This window comes from Diceros bicornis, chromosome 17, assembly GCF_020826845.1.
Source record: "Diceros bicornis minor isolate mBicDic1 chromosome 17, mDicBic1.mat.cur, whole genome shotgun sequence".
Classification (NCBI taxonomy): domain Eukaryota; kingdom Metazoa; phylum Chordata; class Mammalia; order Perissodactyla; family Rhinocerotidae; genus Diceros; species Diceros bicornis.
This window is the reverse complement of record NC_080756.1, coordinates 51,656,605-51,678,823: the sequence shown is the minus strand read 5'-3', so window position 1 is coordinate 51,678,823 and position 22,219 is coordinate 51,656,605. Positions and strand designations below refer to the sequence as shown.

Sequence of the window (22,219 nt, the reverse complement as noted above, 5' to 3'; positions counted from 1 at the left end):
TTGGACATGTCAAATATGAATTATCTGTTAAACATACAAGTGAAGTTGTTGAACAGGATCTCAAATATCTAAGTCCCAAGTTAAATGGTGAGATTTGGGCTGAAAAGTATAAAAATTGGGCTGTTCAGCTTGTATGTGGTGCTTAAAATAAAGAGACTGATAATATCACCAGGGAAATTAATGTAGGTGTAAAAAGAAGTCCAAGGACTGAGCCCTATGGTGCTCAAACGTTAAGTTAAAGGTGAAACAGCAAGCAATACTGAAAAGCATAGCGATGAGATATGAATAAAAACCAAGAAAATGTATTGCCCTGGGTGCCAAGTGAAGAAAAGTTTTCCACGAGGCACGAGTGAACCAATGTGTCTAATGCCGATGCGAATTCAAGTAAGATGAGAATTTATTAATGGATTTACATAATAAGGAATAGTTTGTGTGCTATTGAGGCAAACATCTGACGTGATAAATTAAAAAAAATAGGACAGGAATTTGAAATTGTTTTAGTGCGATGCAGCCAGATGTTTATTAAATGTATTTTTTCTGATAGTGGTTAATTGAATCTGAATATCATACGCATTATCAATCCTGAATACAATCAATTGTGGTCTCCTCTAATATTATTTCTCCTCTTTTTCCCTATCTTTTGATCCTGGAAAATTATCCTTCATGTCTTAGTATCTTTTATATTTTCTACAGTTTCTCTTCTCTTCAATTGTTCCTTCAATTCACTTACTTTCTCCCTAAATGTTTCTAATCTTGTTCTTCAATCCCTCCACTGATTTTCTTTTAAATGATTTTGTATTAATTTCTAGAATTGCTATTCTTGACTTTTCCAGATTTCTCTGGCTGCTTCCCATCACACAAATCTCAGACACCGACTTCTTTTCTAATGTGTTCCTTTCTCTATCTCTTATATTTTATTCATTTTGAATATCTATACTTTATAATCTATATTGAGGAATTACATCATTTGGTACCGCTCTCTCTCCTTTTTTTTTTTTTTTTTGCATGACTTTCAATTTTGAGTTGTGGCTTCCTAATCCTATGCAGCCTGTATTGACAATATCTCTAGGAGTTTTCTATTTATATTTTTTATCTATATATCATAGTTTTATTGTATATTTATAGTTTCATGTTTATATTTTTCCCTCAGTCATCACAAAATATCACTCTTCCTGATGGGTTCAAGGAGATTCCCCATCCCTCATGCCTTGATTCTTATTTCTCTATTTGTTATTTACGCTGAATGTCTCTGAAGGGGAAAGGGCTTCAGATTCAAACTCTTCAGTCATTACCATGTTGCTTGTTCTAGTTGTTATTTTATACCAGAGTGGTAGCTGTTGAGATGAAGAGAGATTTAACTATATACACAAAAAACATCATTTTCCCAAGATCATTTCAGGAAGTCTGATTACTTTTGTTTGGAAATCTTGTCTTTGATCAATTAATTTCCTGTTTAGACTTTTTCTCCTGCTCTTTTAGTTGATGATTTCCTCCTCAAAAGTTTGGTGATTCTTATTTGTCTATTCATATTGATAACTGATACTTCAAATTTGAGCAATGTGTTTCTATCATAAAATAGTATTTCTATTAAATTGTTAACTAATTCAGATAATATGCAAAGAAGCTTATCTCTGGCAATATGTTAATTATGGGAGGAACCTTGTAGCTGGACAGGGTATGTGGATATCTTATATTCTGACATCTGGGATTTCCATACCTCCTGCAGGTGTCATAACGGGCGGTACACTGCTCTCTTCATCACACTTAGCATACAATCCTGTATCTCCTATGCCAAAAATCACATTCCAGAATATATTTCTTGCCCTGACAATGGTCCAAAAAATCCATCTACTACTATTACCTGTTACCTGTAAGCTGATCTTGTATCTCTCATTCCCGTTTTATTTGCTATATTTGCCTTTAAATGACTTAATTTATTATTTAATTTTCATTTATAATTTAATTTGATTTACTTTAAAATTTAATTTAATTTTCCATGAATCCCATTGTATTTGTTTTATCATGTCAAGTAATTTTGAAAAAATTTTTTTTTGTATTTATTTTATATTGTTTTCATGTTCTGGTAAGAGTTGGTTATTTTATAAGTATTTTTTCGGATGATTTCAATGGATTTGCCACAGGAAGTGAAGTAGTCATATATGCTAAATCTGTTCATCTTGATCCAATAAAGGAGTAACATTTTTAAATGAAATAATTTATTTGTTAATTAATTTTCTATTGTTGTTTTCAAATAGCCAAAAAGTGCCTGTATTGTAATGTTCTCCTAGCATAGCTATGCCTTTGTCTCTAAAAAGCATATGGAGGTTCTCTGGGGAAAGGTGCATACACATATATGTATATGTGTGTATATACATATACATATATAGAGAGAGAGAGAGAGAGGATATTATAGTAAAGTAAAAACTACTGCTTAGAGAGTTATTGAGAAAGCCAATTAGAGAAACACCATTGTCTTGGCCAGGAATCAAATGGAAAGAAAAAGCAAATAAAGCACTCAAAACCATTATATCAGTCAAGATAGGTGAGGGCATCCTGCAGTAACTAATAATCCCCATACATTGGAAGCTTACATCCACAAACATTTATATCTACAGCAAGAGAGCTTTATTTCTTACTTACGCCATAGAACCCCTTACCCACATCACCTTGACTCCTGGACAAAGTTTTATGGAGTAGCCTGTAGCTGGAACATCGCTGAACCTTGTGTCAGAGAGAGAAAAGATACAGAAAACCAGGAACTGCCTCTCAGTATTTCAGCTCAGAGGTGTTCAATTTGAATTCAACATGGTGAAGATATGTAATCCTCTCACCAGGAACATCAATATACCACAGCCATTAAATTGAATTTAATGTTTACAAGTTCAGCTAGCCTGCTTAAATTGAGTGGGCAAGTGGAATAAATAAAACACTAGAAGAATATAACAAAAGAGAAAAATATGCATATAAATATCTCAGAAATAAATATATGTAAAGGATAACGATATATAATAAATAATTATATTTACATATATGTATATATGGATATCTCAGAAATAAATGCTAGCAAAGACTAGACAATTCAAAAGCTGTGAAAAGACAACACCAGGAAGACATGGAGGAGTTATCATGCCTAATCATGTCTCTAGACTCATTACAAGTGTCAGCAGTGGTTTCAGTTTACGAATATGGTACACATGACTTTTCCAGTTACAACAATTGTGAAAGAGGTGCGAAAATCTTCGCTAGGACACAGATTTCTTAGACCTAAATATTTCCAAATCCAAAGGCAATCATAGCAGCCAGTGTCAGATAAGACTGAAATTGCCAATTCAGAGAGAATGTAGAAGTTATGTTACTGGAAATGACCCACACTCCATGTTCTATTAGAGTTCTAGACACACAGAGATCCAAGGAGAAGAAAAATTCATGGATTTTGAATCTAAAAGTAAAGTACTTCAAGTAAGACCTGGTAAATTAAGTTGAAAACCTTTTACATTTCTAAACTTTGAAATAAAAACAACATATATAAGAGAAGATAATACTAGATGTTTATTTTTATTTCTGATATAGAAGCATACCATCGTATTTAACTGTCATATTTACTTACCTCATATGTCAATTAAAGTGAACAATTAGTATTTTAAAAAAGCAGTCACCCAGGAAATGTCAGGGCATCTCCTTTGTTCTGTTATCATTAGGTCTGCCGTTATCTTTGCCAATAATGATCCTTAGGCTATGAGAAAACAATTTTGGCTATGATAAACTCTAAGGGTAGGGAATTTTGTTTTATTCTGAAGATGATGATGATGACGTGGAAGAGAGAATAATGTTTGGTGGGGTTTTTTTGGGTTATCTTTTTTTTTTTTTTTGTGAGGAAGATCAGCCCTGAGCTAACTTCCATGCCAGTCCTCCTCTTTTTGCTGAGGAAGACTGGCCCTGAGCTAACATCCATGCCCATCTTCCTCCACTTTATATGGGATGTCGCCACAGCATGGCCTGATAAGCAGTGCGTCTGTGCGTGCCTGGGATCCGAACCCGGGCTGCCAGCAGCAGAGCTCGCACCTAACAGCTACCCCACAGGGCCGGCCCCCTGGATTTTCTTTTTTGGTGAGGAACATTCACCCTGAGCCAACATCTGTTTCCAATCTTCCTCTTGTTTTCTTTTTTTTTGCTTGAGGAAGATTAGCCCTGAGCTAATATCTGTGCCAACCTTCCTCTACTTTGTATGCATAATGCCTCTACAGCATGGCTGATAAGTGGAGTAGGTCCGAACCTGGGAATCCAAACGCACAAACCCTGGCAGCCCAAGTGGAGCGCGTGGATCTTTAATCACTCGGCCACGAGGTTGGCCCTGAAACTAGTGTTTTAATAATTCTTTGTGTACTAATACATATTTGAAGTTTTAAAAATAAGTAACATGAGACTTTTAAATCCATTTCTTTGTGGTCTGGAAAACACTACATCTACTTCAGAGGACAGAATCTAAATTGAATTTGCCGAAGGAATACTAACTTAATCCAGGCAACACAATTTTTACGGTGAGGAATAAATAGAATAAGAATTTGAGGCAGATGAAATTTTTCCTTAATTATTTTATATCCTATAAGTGTTAGTTCCAAAACTAAATACTTCTGGATTTATAGTTTGTTTTATCTTTGTGCCCTCTGGTCCTGCCTTCTTTGGGATTACTTGAATATTTTTCAGAATTCCATCTCAACTGGTATATTGGCTTCTAGTCTATCTCTGTTTGCATTAGAATTTTCATGGTTGTTCTAAAGATTATAGCATGCACTCAACTTTTCACAGTCTGGTTAGAATTAATTGTTTACAACTTAAGACATTTTATATCATGCAGGTTTATCACCTCTCCTATCCATTATGGTATACTTGTCATTTGTATTACGTGTTATATGAACTGTAAACACTGGAAGACAATGTTATAATTTTTGCTTTAAATAGTCATTCATACTGTAAAGAAATGAACAGAAGAGAGTCTTTCACATTTGCACAGATATTTACAATTTTTCATTCTCTTCTTACCTTCTCAAATACCCAATTTTCCATTTAGTATTATAACTGATAACCTGAAGAATTTTTTTCCTGTAGCATTTCTTGTAATGCAGGACTCCTGGTAATGGATGTGTTTAGTAGTTTTTGAAAATGTTTTAATTTACCTTCATTCTTGAACGATATCATTGATATGGTATTCTGAGTTGGTAGGTTTTATTTTTTTCTTGAGATGAATACTGTGTTATCTTCTTATTTTCATTAGTTCTAATGAATTTCTGGGCTTATAAAGTGTCATTATTCTCTAGTTGCTTTCAATATTTTCTTTTTATCTATTTCATAAATTTAACAATTAGGTACCCATTCATTATTTAGTCTTAACTTATCTTGTTTGGGTTTTGCTGGGCTTTCTGAATCTAAGTTTGTGTTTTTCAACAAATTTGGTATCATTTCAGACATTATTTCTTCCAATATTTTTCTGCCAAAAGTTTTGTTCTCCTGCGTGTAAGATTTTAATTACACATGTTTCAACTTTCGATGTTATCTCATTGGTCACTTTTTTAAAATGTGTTTTTGCTCTCTACTTCAGATAAAATTATTTCTCTTGATCTACGTTACAGTTAATTGACTCTTTGTCATGTCCATTGTGCTATGAAACCAGTAAAGAGAATTTTTTATTTTATATATTCTATATTTTGTTGTAATTGTTTTGTTTTATACCATTTACAGGGATTTCTTATCTTTTTATTTATTGTGAGTATATTTCTTATACATCCTTGAGAATTCTTTTCATACTGCTTTAAAAGTATTTGTCTGATAATTTAAAAATCTTGTTCATCTTGGGAGTGGTCTTATTTGATTGTCATTTCTCCTGAGACAGGTCACATTTCTCTGGTTTTATTAATATGTTACTTTAAATCTTGAATCTCCTAGGAGGACTCAGGATTCACTGATATTTCTCTGAAGAGTGTTGATATTATTTTTTAGAAGGCAGTTAATTAGGGGGACTGGCACTGAAAACAGTCTCTTGGCTGGCAGCTCAAATATCATGTTAGTTCTCTAATTTATCCTCAGGTGCAATCTCTTTCACAGAGGATTGTTTTGGTGGCAGCCTGAATTTGGGGCAGAGTTTATAGACTGAATTTATTATTCTCACTCTCTGGCTCTGTCTTTTCAGGGATTCCACCATCATGTCTAAGTGGCTATGGTTGTCTTCAATGCTATCCTCTGTTTTATCGAGATAGGAAAGACTGCAAGGTTTTTGTTGGAGTTTTAGTCACATAAATGCAATTGAATTTGGTCTGCCTTCAGGCTAAAAATGGTACAAACAGGTAACTATCACTGTGCCATTTTCTTCATCCAGGTTTGAACTATTTTTGCAAAACTCTTTATGGTTTCCCACTTAATCTCCAGGGAGGTGTGTCTCTGTGTGTGTTTACTTCTTCCAGCGTTTATAATTGTTATCAGTGGTAGGTTCCAGTAGGAACTTACTTAGCCACACCAGAAGCAGAAGCCCAAATTCCTTTGGCTTTAAATGTCTTTTTACTTTAATTTGAAAGAGATCTGTAATTGTTTTACCTATGGTAAACTCAAGATCTCTATACTGCCTATTAAAATTTGAAGTACTTCATTGCCGGCATTTTATTATTTGTATGTGTTTATACATCTTACTGTTATAGTAATTTCATGATGCTATTGAATTTTATTCCAGAATCTCTGACAGGGAATTTTGGATAACATTGACATATGTAATTTGGAACAGAAGGTGAAATCGAACAGAAATGTGTAAACCTTGGATACAGAAAGACATTTGGTTCATTTCAGTAGTGCATGGTTTTTATCCAGTTCAGAGCCTTAAGGAGGCAAAAGCTAAATGTTTACACGTTGTCTTAGGAGGAGCCACAAAGAAACAATGGTTGTAATTAAGGAAGGAGACCCATAAAGTGTAGGGCATAACACTGATTAAATGCTAATGTCTTATTTTATCCGTAACTTTACACTCATTAATTACCAGAAAATAGAATTTTGAGGTCAGTAAATTTGGAACGCAAGATGGACATAAACCAGTCCTTCCTGCATTCTCTTTGAACTGGCTGTCTGTAAAGAACACGCATTCTGCTCTGCTCCAACAGACAGTAAATGTTAAAGGGGCACCATTATCCTCTGAAATTAGTGCTGAAATGAGGACTGTTTAATTCTGGAGTTCAGAACACAAGGCCATTATGTTCCACACTGAAGGCACCTTCTCAGAAAGTTAGACACAAAGAAAACTACCATTTTGGTTTTTATATTCCTGACTTCTCTCTGATTCTTTCTAGTCTAAATTCACCTTAGTTTAACATCTGCCGATATTATTCCCTATATTTATATCAAGTGGTTTTTTAGGGCTATGACCTAAGCTCACTCTACCAAGTAATTCTCACAGCTTATTATGGACACGTGTACAACTTTAGGCATCTTTTCTGTGCAAGACTTAAATATGTCAAAAATAGTTTGGGAGACAATTGTGAGGCTTTCCTCATCAGAATGTGGTAAGCAGCTTCTCTATTACTTTTCTCCATTTTCAATGGTAAGAGATGCACATATGTGAATGGGATACTACAACTTTGAAAGGAAAAGGGGATTTCAGTCTCTTCTTCCCCCAGGACCCTGTCACACTTTCATCTGGTCCCAAATCTAGGAGCTGTTAGAGGTTCTCTTGCCAAAACTTGACAGTTCCTTAAAAAATTTCTTCAATTCCAGAAAAATAGCCTTTACATATGCCCAAAATAACACATTGGCTAAGAGACTGGGGCTCTTGACCAATAAGAAAAAAGATAGTTGTCGTAATTTGATTTCAATAATAGGAATGCACGTCCAATAAAAAATTACTCCCGTTTGTTGTCCATATGTAATGTGTATTGAATTGGTCATAGCCTTCTTTAAAATGCAAATATCTTTCACATATATGATTGAATTGGTTACACCAGATTATATTTTTGACACCCGACTAAAACTAATTTACGAAAAAGTAGAGATTTGATAGGTGAAAGAAGGATGATAAAGTTTTAGAGCTTGAGACCTCTTGGAAGTCAAATTTTACTGAATATTTGGGGAAGCAAAGTATAAAAAGATCACATATAACAAACACTTAATATGGTTAGGCTTTATTTTAAGGATCTTTAGGCATTATATTATTTATTCCTCAGAGCAGCCTTATTAGGTGGCTACAATTATGGCCATGATGTCACAGGTGATAGAATGGAAGCATAAAGGGTTTAAATAAAAATGACTGAGATTTAGTGAATGCCTATGTGCCAGGAAGTACTTTTCAAAAAATCTTCAAATATTCTATGGATAAGATACTATTTCTATCATATTTTGCAGAAGAGGAAACTGAGCCAGAATGTTTACATAGTGACGTCATAAGGCTAACAGGATGCTTGTACTATTTACACTCAAATGACCTGGTGCTTAAATTTTATGCCACACTGCTCACCTCCCATTTGTACATGGATCAAGGACCCTGGTGAAAGCATCTAGATGACGATCTTTACCACTATACAAACCACTTCACCAGAGTTTTTGACACAGAGGAAACAAAAACTTAGATGGGAAGTCAAAAAAGAACTAATATTTTTTCTATTTTCCAATATTTTTCTTTTAAGAACGAACTTATTTATCTCATGAAATATAATGAGAAAAATATTCCTATGGCTATGATGTAGATTAGATTATTTTTCAGTGAATGTACATTTCCTCCCTCTGACCACTATGAGAAGAGCATACTTTGCACACAATCCATGATAAGTTTGGCCATGTGACTTCTTTTGACAATACAATGGGATTGGGAAAGTGACAGCTTATGAGTTCTGAGCCCAGGCATTAAGAAGCACATTCTACTTGGCTCTCTGAGAGCTGATAATCTCTGCTTTACAAGGTCTTGTACCAACTAGCCCACTCTTCTTAGAATAAATGTATAAAAAGAGGTCTGAGCTGAATCTATTGTTTGGAGCCAAATCCATATATTCCTAGCCTACATCAACTGAAACCCAGGCAAACCACAAATGAGCGAATGAGAAATAAATGCTTGTTTTTAAATGTCAATACCATCTTGGATTTTGTAACAGAATTTTAGCAATTTGTTACAGCTGCCATTTACATATTATATAAAATTAATTTAAATATTCACATATTTTCTCTATATGAATGTAAGGAATAATTATAGAGAATATAAAGGATATGTCTATGCTCAAAGAGATAAATAAATATGAAATCTTAATTTATTTTGCAAAAAATAATCAAAGGTATGATCTATCACTCTTGTAACTGAATTATGGCAGATTTATTTCTGAATCATTGTCAAATTACTGAAGTTTATCTCAATTTGTTCAATAACTAGCTGTTTGACCACACAAATATTTTTATTGTTTCAAGTCATTTTGTTCATTATTTGACACTTTATTTGTTCCATCAAAGTATTTTCTAAGCATGGTAATAAACAATGACAGAAGTGGAAGCAACAGAAAATTTAATAAAAAAAATACCTTCCAAAATATTTGAAAACTAGTAGAGAAACATAAAAAGATATGTAAAACATATCAAATGTTTTAACCCAATGAAAATACCAATCTCCACCAAAAAAAGCCTCTAACCATTGATAATGCTGCACTAAAACAGATTCAGAAGATACAAGTTGGTTCCATTCTCTGAGGAAATGGGGCAGATCCAAATGACTCTTATACAGCAATGTTCTGGTTGTTGCATAGTAACCCTGAGTGCCAATTAACAATTTATTACTCTCAGCTCCAAATCTATCCTTCATTGCCCTGTTCTGAGATAATGGAGCTAGATCCTATAAACTTTTCTCCCTTGTAGGCTCACATGATGTTTCGTCAGTTTAAAAGGCACTGGAGAGACACTGCAGGACAAGGGGCTCTTCTTCCTGGTTCATGGGGTTTTCTCTCCTTTGGCTGCTGTGGTGCTGTTTCCAGCTGCATGAGTACAGGAAGTCCTGTGGTAGTCCCTCTCCAGCAAGTTTTGTGTCCAGTCCCAGTCATAGTTCCTTGCCCTTCAGTCTCTGCTTGCTGACACTCTGGTAGGGAGGTCTTCCTGCTTCCCAGTCACAGCCTGAGATCCATCCTCACCCACTGACTGAGGAACCACTCTGTCCCAGGGCCATCCAGTGAACACGACTGCCATGAAGCTGTCTGCACCCACACTGTCTTCCGTGATTTCTAAAACCCATCCTCAGGGAGTAGACCTGGCTACATAGTGATTCCTTCTTTGGGTACTCTCCTTTAACCCTACGGTAGACTTGTAATTTTATTTTATCCCCTCTTAGTAGGCTATTCTCTACAAATAGTTAACAATTCTTTGTATCAAACTTCCCCTGGTTTCTGTCTCCTGACTCGACTCTGTCTTATACACCTTGCCCCCTGAGATTGTTAAGTCCTCATTTTCAATACTTTCAAAGATAGGACAAAAAAAACTAATTTGAAAATATGAATGGAATTATTCAACTTACTGAGGATAGAAATAACAGTTCTAGATACTGTTATTTGCAATTTATACATGATGTATTTTAATAAATAGCAAAAGATTAAGAAATGTATAATATGTACCTGGGTATATATTTTAAAAATTAATAAAGATAAAGAATTAAAAATAATTCTACAACACCAAGAGTGAAGCCTCAGGCAAACTATGGACTTTAGGTGATTGTGCTGCATTAATGTGGATTCATCCTAGGTAACAAATGTCCATTCTGGTGAGTCATGTTGATAATGAGGGAGGCTATGCATGTGTGGGGACTGGGGGTATATAGACATATTTGTAACTTTCTCTTTATTCTGTTGTGAACCTAAAACTGCTCCAAAAAATAATACCTTGAAAAAATAACTCTAAGAAAATAATTTATGGCTTTGGAGGAAACTACAAATATGTTCTTTATAGATGGTGAGAGTAGCCTTATATCAAATTTAGGTAAGCTAAAATGCCGAGTGCTTACAAACATATATATTTTTTTCCAAACAAGATGCAGGAGAAAGTGTATTTTTTCGAAAATTAAAAAATGCACAATTTTTGTCCCTTTCTGATGATATTGAGAACCTGAAATACAGAGAATAATATATCATTAATATTGGTAATATATAACTTCATATTTTGATGAATAAACAATATATTTAGACCAGCGGTTATTTACCTAAATCTGAATATTTCCCATATATTTTTCTATGGAAACACTTAAATAAATGTGTTTATATATTTTTCATCTATTTCTTTTTTTCTTTCTAAGATTACTTCCTTCAAGGCATAAAATATAAAAATTCTCAAGAAACTTACAGTTTAGACGAGAAAGTTGAGCTGTTTGGCCACATCCATAAATCACTATTGGTTCTATGGGAGACTCTAGTCCATGAGAAAACATTTAAGAAGTTCAAAAAATTCTATGAGAAACAAAATTTGATGAGAAGCCACAAAAGAGCTTTTATACTAATTTGAATTTTGTAATAACAAAGTTAATTCTTTTTCATTTATACAGTCTTTCAATTTATAATATAATGTTACACAATGGACATATCAGGAAAATGTATTAGTATGACTAAGTGCAGAGGATAAACTGACAAAGACACAATTTCAGGGCTCTGAGAATTGATCAAAGATTAATAATAATTTGTGAAGTATTTATTATTGGAAAAACTGTTAGAGATTCAAGTAAGAGTGAAGCAAATTTGTAGCTTTCTTGCCTAGGACTACTCCCATGCCTGCTCTCTTCTCCAACCCAGCTCACTGAGCAAGAAAAATTGTAGTTTTTACAGTTTCAATAAGAATGAAAAAAATTAGTGGTGCTGTCACCACAGAAGCAGACTTGATTAGCAGAGGGGAATGGGTCACTAAATAGCCCAGTACTTTTCAGCTCAAAGTGCTGAATTTGCTGGGTAGTGAATGAGGGAAACCCATACTTTTTCTTGTCCAAGGTTGTGATCTCCTTTGTGTCACACGCAGTGCCAACTATAAATATAATGAGAAGGTACTAAAATTGAGAGTACAATAGAAGAGATGACATAAGCTCTACACATTCTTGGATGATGGAAAAATGTGTACATGTGTAGAAGAGACCAAGATGATCTAGTAAAAAGTAAAAACCAAAGTAGACTTGAGAACTGATTGCAAAGTAATGAGCACTCCCCAAAACACACACACAGATACCCACACGCACATCAATTGACAGAGCGTGGAAGCCAAACTGACTCGTGATATTTCAATATAGCCTTTTGAAAAATCATTGCTTGGCAACTAAGCTATCCAATCACAAGGGCAATCCCTAGGACTCCTGGCTAAAAAGTAGAAATAAACAATAAGAATTGGAAAAAAACTGAGCAGAAATATCACAGGCACACATTAGAGAAGAAGGAGCTTCAGTAAAAGTTTATGCAAGTCACAAAAAATAATAAATCTAAGAAAAAATGGAATCTATGTTTACTACAGTATATTATCAAAAATGTCTCCTTAAAAAAATGTAAAACATGCAAAGAAACTGAATATTGTCTGTCATAATCAAGGAGAAAAATCAGATAATAAAATCTTTTATTGGGATAAGATGTTAGATTTATTAGACAAAATATTTAAAATAATTTTTATAAATATATGGAAATTATATAGAAAATTAAATGAAAATATGGTGGCAGTGACAAAACAAGTAAGAAATATCACTAGGGAAATAAAAACTATATGAACGAAACAAATAGAAATTCTGAGTTGAAAAATACACTACCTGAAATGAAAAATTTACTCTGTTGATTCTACAGAAAATTTGAGATGCAGAAAAAAGAGTTGATGAAATTGGAGATGGAGTAATAGAAATCATTTATCCCAGAGGATGATAGGGAAAAATTAACACAGTTCACAGACCTTTGAATCAGTATCAAGAAAACCAATATAGATGTAAACATAGTCTGAGAAGAAGAAGACAGACAGAAAGGGACAGAAAAGCTATTCTAAGACTCAATGAATGAACAACTTTTTAATTTTGATTTTAAAAATATTTATAGACCCAAGGAGCTCAGAAATACTAATAGACTCAGCACATTGAAATCCACATCTGAAAACGTCATAACCAAAGGACTGAAGAACTTTGAAAGACAAAAACAAAAATAATTTTGATAGAACAAGCAGAAGTATTAGGTAATTATCAAGTCAGCGTGAAAATCAGGGAATGGGTGAGATATCTCTCACCTCCAGCAGCACTTAAGCTGCACTACCTCACACAGAATCCACGTTTTTCTGAAATCTGTTCCAGATTGGAGGAGGATGACATTAGCAAAATGGAGGAATAGGAAGCCTCAGCCCCTCATTCCTCTATGGAAACAACTTAACAAATATCCAGAAATGAACCCATGGAAATTTGGTCTAATGATTTTTGACAAGGGTATCAAGAGTCTTCAATGGGGAAAGGACAGTATCTTTCACAAATGGTGCTGGGAAAACTGGCTATTCACATGCAAAAGAATGAAGTTGGAAGCTTACGTTACCCCATACATAAAAGTTAACTCAAAATGGATTAATGATCTAAACATAAGACCTGACACTCCTAGAAGAAACCATGAGGGGAAAGCTAATGACATTGTATTTGGCAATGATTTCTTGGATATGACATCAAAAACACAAGAAGCAAAAGCAAAAATAGACAAATGGGATTTCATCAAACTAAAATATTATGTGCCTCGAGGGACACAAACAAGAATGAAAAGCCAAGGTAGAGAATAGGAGAAAATATTTGTAAATCATATCTGAAAAGGGGTTAATATCCAAAATATATAAAGAGCTCCTACAATTCAACAACAAAAAATAAATAATCCAATTAAGAAACGGACAAAGGAATTGAATAGATACTTTTTCAAAGAAGATATACAAATGGAAAACAAGCATATAAGATGCTCAATATCATTAATTATTAGAGAAACACAAATCAAAACCACAATGACATATCACCTTATACCCATTAGGATGGCTACCATTAAAAAAAAAAAACACAAAATAACAAGCATTGATGAGAATGTGGAGGAAAAGGAATCCTTGTAAACTGTTGGTGGGAATGTAAATGGGTCAGCCATCATAGAAAACAGTATGGAGTTTTCTCAAAAAGTTAAAAATAGAATTACCATATGAATCAGCAATCTTACATGTGGAAATATATCCAAATGAATTGAAAGCAAGATCTTGAAGAGATATTTGTACACCTGTGTTCATTGCAGTCAAGAATGTTCAATGTTCAAGATAGACAGGTGGTAAATGCAACCCAAATGTCCATTAATGGATGAATGGATAAACAAAATGTGACATACACATACAATGTAAGATTATTCAGTCTTCAAAAGGAAGGAAATCCTGTCACATGCTACAACATGGATGAAACTCCAGGTCATTATGCTAAGGGAAATAAGCCCGTCACAGAGAAAAGTGTGTAATTCCAGTTGTATGAGGTTTCTAAAATAGTGCTACTCATAAAAACAGAAGGTAGAATGGCAATTGCTAAGGGTAGGGAGGTTGAGGGGACAAGGAGATTTATTGTTCAATCGGCATAGAGTTGCAGTTTTAGATGGTGACAAAGTTCTAGACATCTGTTCCATAACAATGTGAATATAGTCAACACTATTAAACTGTACATTTGATCACTTCGTAGTGTAAACAATGTCAAATATAATGTTTTACAGTTGAAACTTACATAAAAAAAGATACTCAACTAAAACAAATTGGTTAAGATGCATGATATAGTTAAAAAGTAATGAATAAGATATAAGATATTGTATGATTCTACTGTATGACTTTCTGGAAAGGCAAAACCATGGAGACAGTAAAAAGTCAGTGGTTGCCAAAATTTAGCAAGGAGGAAAGGATTAATAGAGAGACCTTGGAAGATTTTTAGGACAGTAAAATTATTCTGTATAATTCTATAATGGCAGATACATGTCATTATACATTTGTCCAAATTCATAAAATGTACAAGATCAAAAGTAAACCTTAATGCAAACTATGGTTTTGGATGATAAAGATGTGTCATTGCAGGTTCATCACCTGTAACAAATGTACCACTCTGATGAGAGATACTGATAATGGGAGAGGCTATGCATGTGTTGACCCTGGGGATGTATAGGAAATCTCTGTACCTGTCCCAATTTTGGTTTGTAAACCTAAGAATGCTCTCAGGAAATAAAGTCTATTTCTAAAAAAAGTGGGTAATGTGGTAAATTTTATGTTATGTGTTTTTGAAATCAGTAGTGGGAAAACTGCTAATTATATATAAGAAAATAATAACATGATTATTAGGTGAGTTCTCATCAAAATTGAAGAATAAAAGGCAGGGAAGAACTAAAAGTACTGAATAATAATAAAAAAAAAAAACTCCTTGAAACAAGAATTCTAAATTCAGCAAAGTCCTTCTAAAAAAGAAGATACAATAAGATCTTACACCACACAAAAATACTGAGAGAATTTATTAACAGAACTGCCTTCCAAAATATTCTTCGGCTAAAAATAAATGACACTAGATGGTAACTCACATCGACAAGAAGGAATGAAGAGCACAGAAATGGTAAATATATGGGTAAATAAGAGTCTCTGTGTATATGTGTTCTTCTCTTAATTTTTAAAAAAATAAGATTATTTAAAGCAATAATTATAACACTCTATGGTTAAGGCGATCTCATATATGGGTGAAACCTTGTATTGCTAAGTGGGCACCTTGGGGGAGGAAAGAAAACTGTATTTTTTAGCATTTGTTGATTTCTCTGGTGCGGGACACCTAGAATAGCTCATTTCAAGTCACAAATGTGAAATCATGAATGCAGTGCTGGAAAGGATGTGCTTAATTGGTGTTCACAAACCAGTGCTAGCTGTCTTCAGTACAAGTAATTGTAGAAGTGATAGTAAGACCACAAAGGAGGGGGAGAGGAAGTGGAGCTATGACGGTGTTTCTATATTTTACTGGAATTTAGTAAGAATTAAATTCAAGTAGACAGTAATCAGTTAAAGAAAGATTTGTAATATTTACAACTACAAAAAACAGTTTAAAAAATACAGCCAAACCATCAACAGAGGAATTAAAATGGAAGACTAAGATAACATGTGTTTAACACAAAAGATGTCCGGAGAGGTGGAAGAAAAGATCAAAAGACATAGACATAGAACAAATAGCAAACGAGAAACCTAAATCCGACTATATCAATTATTACATTAAATGTGAATGAATAAACATTCCAATCAAAAAATAGAAGTTGTCGTACTGAATAAAAAAGTAACATCCATCTATATGCTCTCTACAGACACTTTAGATTTAGAAGGAAGATAGGTGAAAGTAAAAAGATGGAAAAAGATACACCCTATAAATAGCAACCATAGTGAGCAGAAGTGGCTATTGTAATATCAGACAAAATAGCTGTCAAAATAACAAATATTAACAGAAAAAAAAGAAACATTTTAAAATGTTAAAGCTGTTAGTACAAGAGGAAGATAAAACAATTTAAACATATATTCACCTAGCAACAGAACCCTGAAGTACCTGAAGTGAACTATCAGAATTAAAAGGAGAAATAAAATATCAATAATTGTTGCTGGGGATTTAAAGCCTCTTCTCTTGGTGTTCGATAGAACAGCTAGTCAGAAAATCAGTAAGACTATGGAAGACTGTAAAAACACTATGAACCACCTTAATATAACTGGCATTTATAGGAAGCATTCTAGTTCATAAATAGGTATCAACAATTTTAAAAGATTGAAATAATTCAAAGTATAGTCTCCGAAGACAAAGCAATAAATTGGAAATTCACAAAAGTAAGAAGTATGGGAAATTCCGAAACATTTGTAAAGTAGTACACTTCTGGAAAACTTATAGTTCAAAGATGAAAGCCAAAGCAACATTAGAAAACGCCTTATAATAAATGAGAAATTGTAAAAAATTTTAGGGTATACCAAAAGTAGTGCTTAGAGCAAATTCATATCTTTGTCATATTTTCAAAAGGAAGAATGTTCTAGAATGAATGATCTGAGCAGCTTCCCTCTCAAAAAGCTATAAAAACATGACTCAAAGTTATAGAAGGAAGAAATGATAATCATATATATAGTTGAAAGTTTATGCTGAAATCTGTATACAAGAATAACTCATGGCACCCCAAATGGAACACTACCCAAATATCTATGAGCCTCAGCAATAGAATAGATAAATATGTTGTAGTATAATCAGATAATGGAACAGCAAGGAGGTATTGGCCATTTACAACTTCCTGCAACAATATGGATGAATCTCACAAGTTTAGCTTTACCTGAAAAAGCCAAAAATAAAGAATACATACTGTATGATTCCATTTATAATAAGTATTTTTTAATGCAGAAAAAATACGAGAGGGTCATTTTGTAGTGCAGGTGAATTTCAATTTCTCATGCTGGTGATGGTTACCCTTGATGAAAATTCTGTAAGCTGTTGAGTAGAGTATGTGCATCCATCTATGTGTATATTAGACCTCAATAAAATTATCATAAGATAATATTATGAAAATATGCAAATACTTTTTAAAACAGACATGAAGGGGAAGAAATTCTAATAAGACTTGTGAAAACTAAAACAAAAAGAAATACAAATACTAGAATTGTCTTGCAACTTCTATTAGAATTTTATCAGTAATTCAAAAAACTTTCCACACTCAGTTGCAGATCATTTTGATGTTGATGTAAGCAATATATACAAAAAAAATATAATGCCAATCTTATAAAATCTCTTGTAGTGTAGAAGAAAGAGAAAACACTTGCCACAAGATGAATGAGGCTAATAAAATATGTTATGTGTATTTTTGATGAGAATATCATAAAAAAGGGAAATTACATGTCAATGGCAACCATAAATAGATATAAAGATTTCAGTGATTATAAAAACAATGGAATATGACAGAAGTAGATTTAGTGAAGCAATTCTATGTTGGATTTACATTTGAAACTCCAAAATATGAATCCATCACATTAACAAGATAAAATGAAGTGATCACTCTGATGCAGAAGGCATTGATAAAATTAAGATTCATGCTTGCTTAAAAAAAAATAAAGCTAAACAATCTTCAAATGATAGAAATAATTAGGAAACATCCATACAAAGTCCTAGAACAGAAAAGACAACTTTGAAAAAGAACTAATGTAACTAATATAAACTTACTGTAAAAAAAAAAAAAAAGAGTGCTTAAATTATAGATTTGGCATGAAAATTGATAACTAGGTCAATGAAACAGATTAAAAAGTGAAAAACTATACCCACACATACATGGAATACAGACTTCAACAAAGATGCAGACTGATTAAGTGGAGAAAGTATAGTCTTGTCAAGAAATGTTGTGGAAACAAGTGGCTAACATATGCAAAATAATACTAATATAATAATAGTTATTATTTTATCCATACCTCACACTATATACAAAAATAAGCTCAAAATTGCTCACAAATCTAAGTTTAAACTAGAAAACTTCAAGAAGATAAATTATCTATATAAAGCAGATTAGAGCATATATATGTGTATATATAACCATATATTTACATATATATATATATAAAGTTATTTATGGAGAAAAGATCACCTTTGCTCTAAATAATGCTTCATGATTTAGATAATGATGTAGAAAAGTATAAACTTCACTTCCACCTCCCAGCATCACAAAAAATAAATTCTCGGTGGATTATAGACCTAAATGTAAAAGTTTAAATATAAAAGATATAACTTAGAGAGTAATGTAGATTATCTTCATGACTTTTGACTAATTTCTGAAATAGGTCCAAAATAATCATTCACACTCAAAATGATAAATTGGACTCTGATAATATGAATAAATTCTGGTCATTAGAAGACTCCAATATGAGAGTAAAAATGTAAGTCACAGAGTCAAAACACCTATTTGCAGCTTATAAAATCCAAAACGGTCTCATATCCAAAAAGGAGCAACAACTTCTAGGAAGGAGAAAGACAGACACCACATAGGAGAAATGGGCAAGAGACACAAACAGTCGTTTCTCATTCTCACAAAAAAGAATATTCTAATGATTAAGAGCTCAGAAAAATGTGTTCAATCTAATAGTAACCAGGAAAACCTCTACTAATGTAATAATGATACTGTTATACAACAATCGGAATTATTAAAAATTCCTGATAGCACTAAGTATTGGTTCAAGGTACTATTCATTAAACTGTGTATTTACACAATAAACTAAAAAAAGGTTACGATAATATAATAAATTTGACATACACTTATATTTATGACCTTCCAATTTCATTCTGATGCATAGATGACAGTATACTATAATTATAACGAAATACAGTTATAATACAATTATATTTATAAATTATTATGATATTGTTATAAATACAATATTTATATTGTATAAAAATAAATTATTAAATAGGATATATTTATATATATTATGATTTTACCAAAATTTCATAATCATATAATACAGAAGTGAAAATTAACACACTGCAGATAAATGTAATAATATAAAAATATCATAGGGAGTAAAAGACATAAAAATGTACACTGAATGTTCCATTTACATAAAGTTTAAAAATAAGCAAAGATAATTTATAATATTAAATATGAAAAATCAGAATAGTGGTTAAGTGAGGAGGCAGGAGAAGCGATGAGAGTACACTCAGGGGTGGGCTGCTGTGGGTCTGAAACTTCTATTTCATGACGTGATTTGTAATTGCATCTGTTTTTTCACTTGCAATCAACCTGCACAATTGTGTTACGTTTAGTTTCCTTCATGTATGGTAAAATTAAACAGGCAAGTTTATTTTAGAAAAGAAAAAGCATTTATAGAAAGATGGTTTTCTCTGAAAAGCAACAACTGGAAATTATCAAATGTGCATTAGTGATATAAAAATATAAATAAAATATAAAATCAAACAGTGGAACAGTAAGAGACTTTAAAATAAAGACTACAAATATGTACAAAAATATGGATGATTTTCACAAATATTGACTGAAATAGCTTTTAACAAAATGTTGGAAACATTTAAAATCTTACCAGTTCTTCTTCATTATCTATATAAAACAGGTTAGAGTTCTTAGAAGCACAGGCCGTCAAACTCTCATTCCATGTTTTTCTCTCAATACTAATGTAATAGCAGTTGTTGGAATATGTTAACCACTCCTTTGGACAATGACCACAATGATATGCTGAAGAAATATTATGAATTGTTATCCGAAAACAATTTGAATTTTAAAAAATGAAAATTAACCTACGTATTTGCATAGGTAGAAACATATGTGTACATAACATATCTATGCGCCCTCACAGGCTGGTACGTATAAAACAAAACACACTCACACACACACGTCCAGAGAAGGGTCAGCCTCTCAACTCCTAATTTACATGCTCATATAAAGAAACACACAAACAAAAATATTCACTCTATATTGTCTTGAAATTCAACCAACAAAACCACTTTTTTTAGAATAGTAAAATATTTATCTCTCATCGGTAGAAAATTTGGGCCAATTAGCAACAATGAGTATGGTGATTTTAAATGAATTTCCTTCCTATTGCTTCACAAAAAGGAAGACTGTGCGATAATTATTATAAGTGAACATGTATTACCTGATATTGTAATTCATTGTCCCCCAAAAAGTCTATTATCATTTTTAACTAGCCCAAGATAGTGACAAAATAAAAAGTATACTAATATCAGAACTTTGAAAATCATTATATACCTTTCTGGTTCCTTGTTACCAGGGATGAATTGTTCCACTCCAGGATTACAGCAGCTAGAAAAATCAAGTAATTTTTATACAAAATAATATTGATCTAAATAAATAGAAATAATTTTAGTATTTTGCTTTGAAATTTGGCATATTGTTTAGAATTAGAATAATCTGGAAAAAATATGATTTTATCAAAAAAATAATAAAGTAATGAAGATTGGGGGAAAAATATTTCAAAGCCTAAAGAACCAAACGTCACAATGTCTTACAGTATTTGGTTTAACCAATCTCAAAAATTAATTTGTATTCCTCAACAAGGTCTGTCAGTCTCCTAAAGAAGTCTTTGAGTTATGAAATCAGAATATGTGTATATATATATAAAATACTGTCTACAATCATTCTGTTATTTATACTTTTGACAAATTCAGAATAACCATTCCACAGTTAGTCTAAATGCATACATTAAAATGAGAGTTCTAGTCCATAATATTAGAAATGTTTAGAGGCACTGATGATCATTAAAGCGAAAAGTTCCCTTATAATCTTCCAAAAATTTACTTACAGGGACCAAAAAGTATAATTTTTACTACAATGTACATCAAGACAACGCAGATGATTCCCAGGATCCCCGCAATGAGCTTCTCGGGAGGTGATGGTAAACCTGCAGGGAGAGAAATGGAAACACTGAGAAAGAGAGATGGAGACAATTGTTATACAGTTTACACACGAGAGAACCCACATGCACAGGGAATCATATACATAAACTTGGGCCCCCAAACCCACACCTACCATTGTAGTCTTTCTCTCAGAATATGCTATTGCATTTTCAGTAAATATAATGCTCTGTGGTTTGTTGGTCAAAGACTACAAATTTTACCAATGCCTGAATTCAATTGTTCCTCGGATTTTATATTAGAATATCATATTCCTACTTCACTTTCTGATTCTCACAAATGAAAAATATGTGAGCTTATTCCGTACCCCTTCCCCACACCTCCGCACTGCAGCTGCATATCCTAGAAGTTACGCTGTGTGTCTATTAAATGTTTTACCTTTGCAGTGGTCGTTCTTGTCATTGCACTGAAGATACTGAGAAGCATTTTGAAGGTTTAATTCCACATCAGTTATTTCCTGTTCAGTGACTGAAAGGAGCTTGGTGTCCTTACCTTTCGTTTGCTGTCTCCTTGCCCCTTTAACCAGATTCAGTTCTGAGTAGTTTTCTCTTTGGTTTTTCATCCCTGCAGCTGAGTAACGACAGGGACTGTGCTCCATGATCACTGTACTAAAGTAGTTAATCAATGGTGTGTATAACGACGAGATCCCTAGTATAGTAAAATGGGTAGAGTGAGGTGAGTAATAGTACTTATTTTGCCTTTGAACAACGTAAAATCTAGTTCTAATTTCCCTAGACCTTTATTTATTAATTTTTTTGAGATATAACTGACATACAATATTACACTAGTTTCAGGTGCCTTAAAGCTTTAAATAAAAGTTTT

The 22,219-nt window shown here is 32.9% G+C and overlaps 1 protein-coding gene across 1 annotated transcript in view; it reads right to left on the bottom strand.

The window, feature by feature from the left end:
• The window catches only part of LOC131416338 (NKG2-C type II integral membrane protein-like), a 64,858-nt gene extending 42,899 nt beyond the window's left edge, over nucleotides 1-21,959 (bottom strand). The window contains exons 1-3 of the mRNA XM_058558805.1: nucleotides 21,776-21,959; nucleotides 21,286-21,384; nucleotides 10,850-10,855 (exon numbers count right to left, since the gene is read on the bottom strand). Of these exons, the coding sequence (XP_058414788.1) occupies nucleotides 10,850-10,855; nucleotides 21,286-21,384; nucleotides 21,776-21,959 (289 nt within the window). The remainder of the gene's footprint in view (nucleotides 1-10,849; nucleotides 10,856-21,285; nucleotides 21,385-21,775) is intronic.
• Between the last annotated feature and the right edge of the window lie 260 nt (nucleotides 21,960-22,219).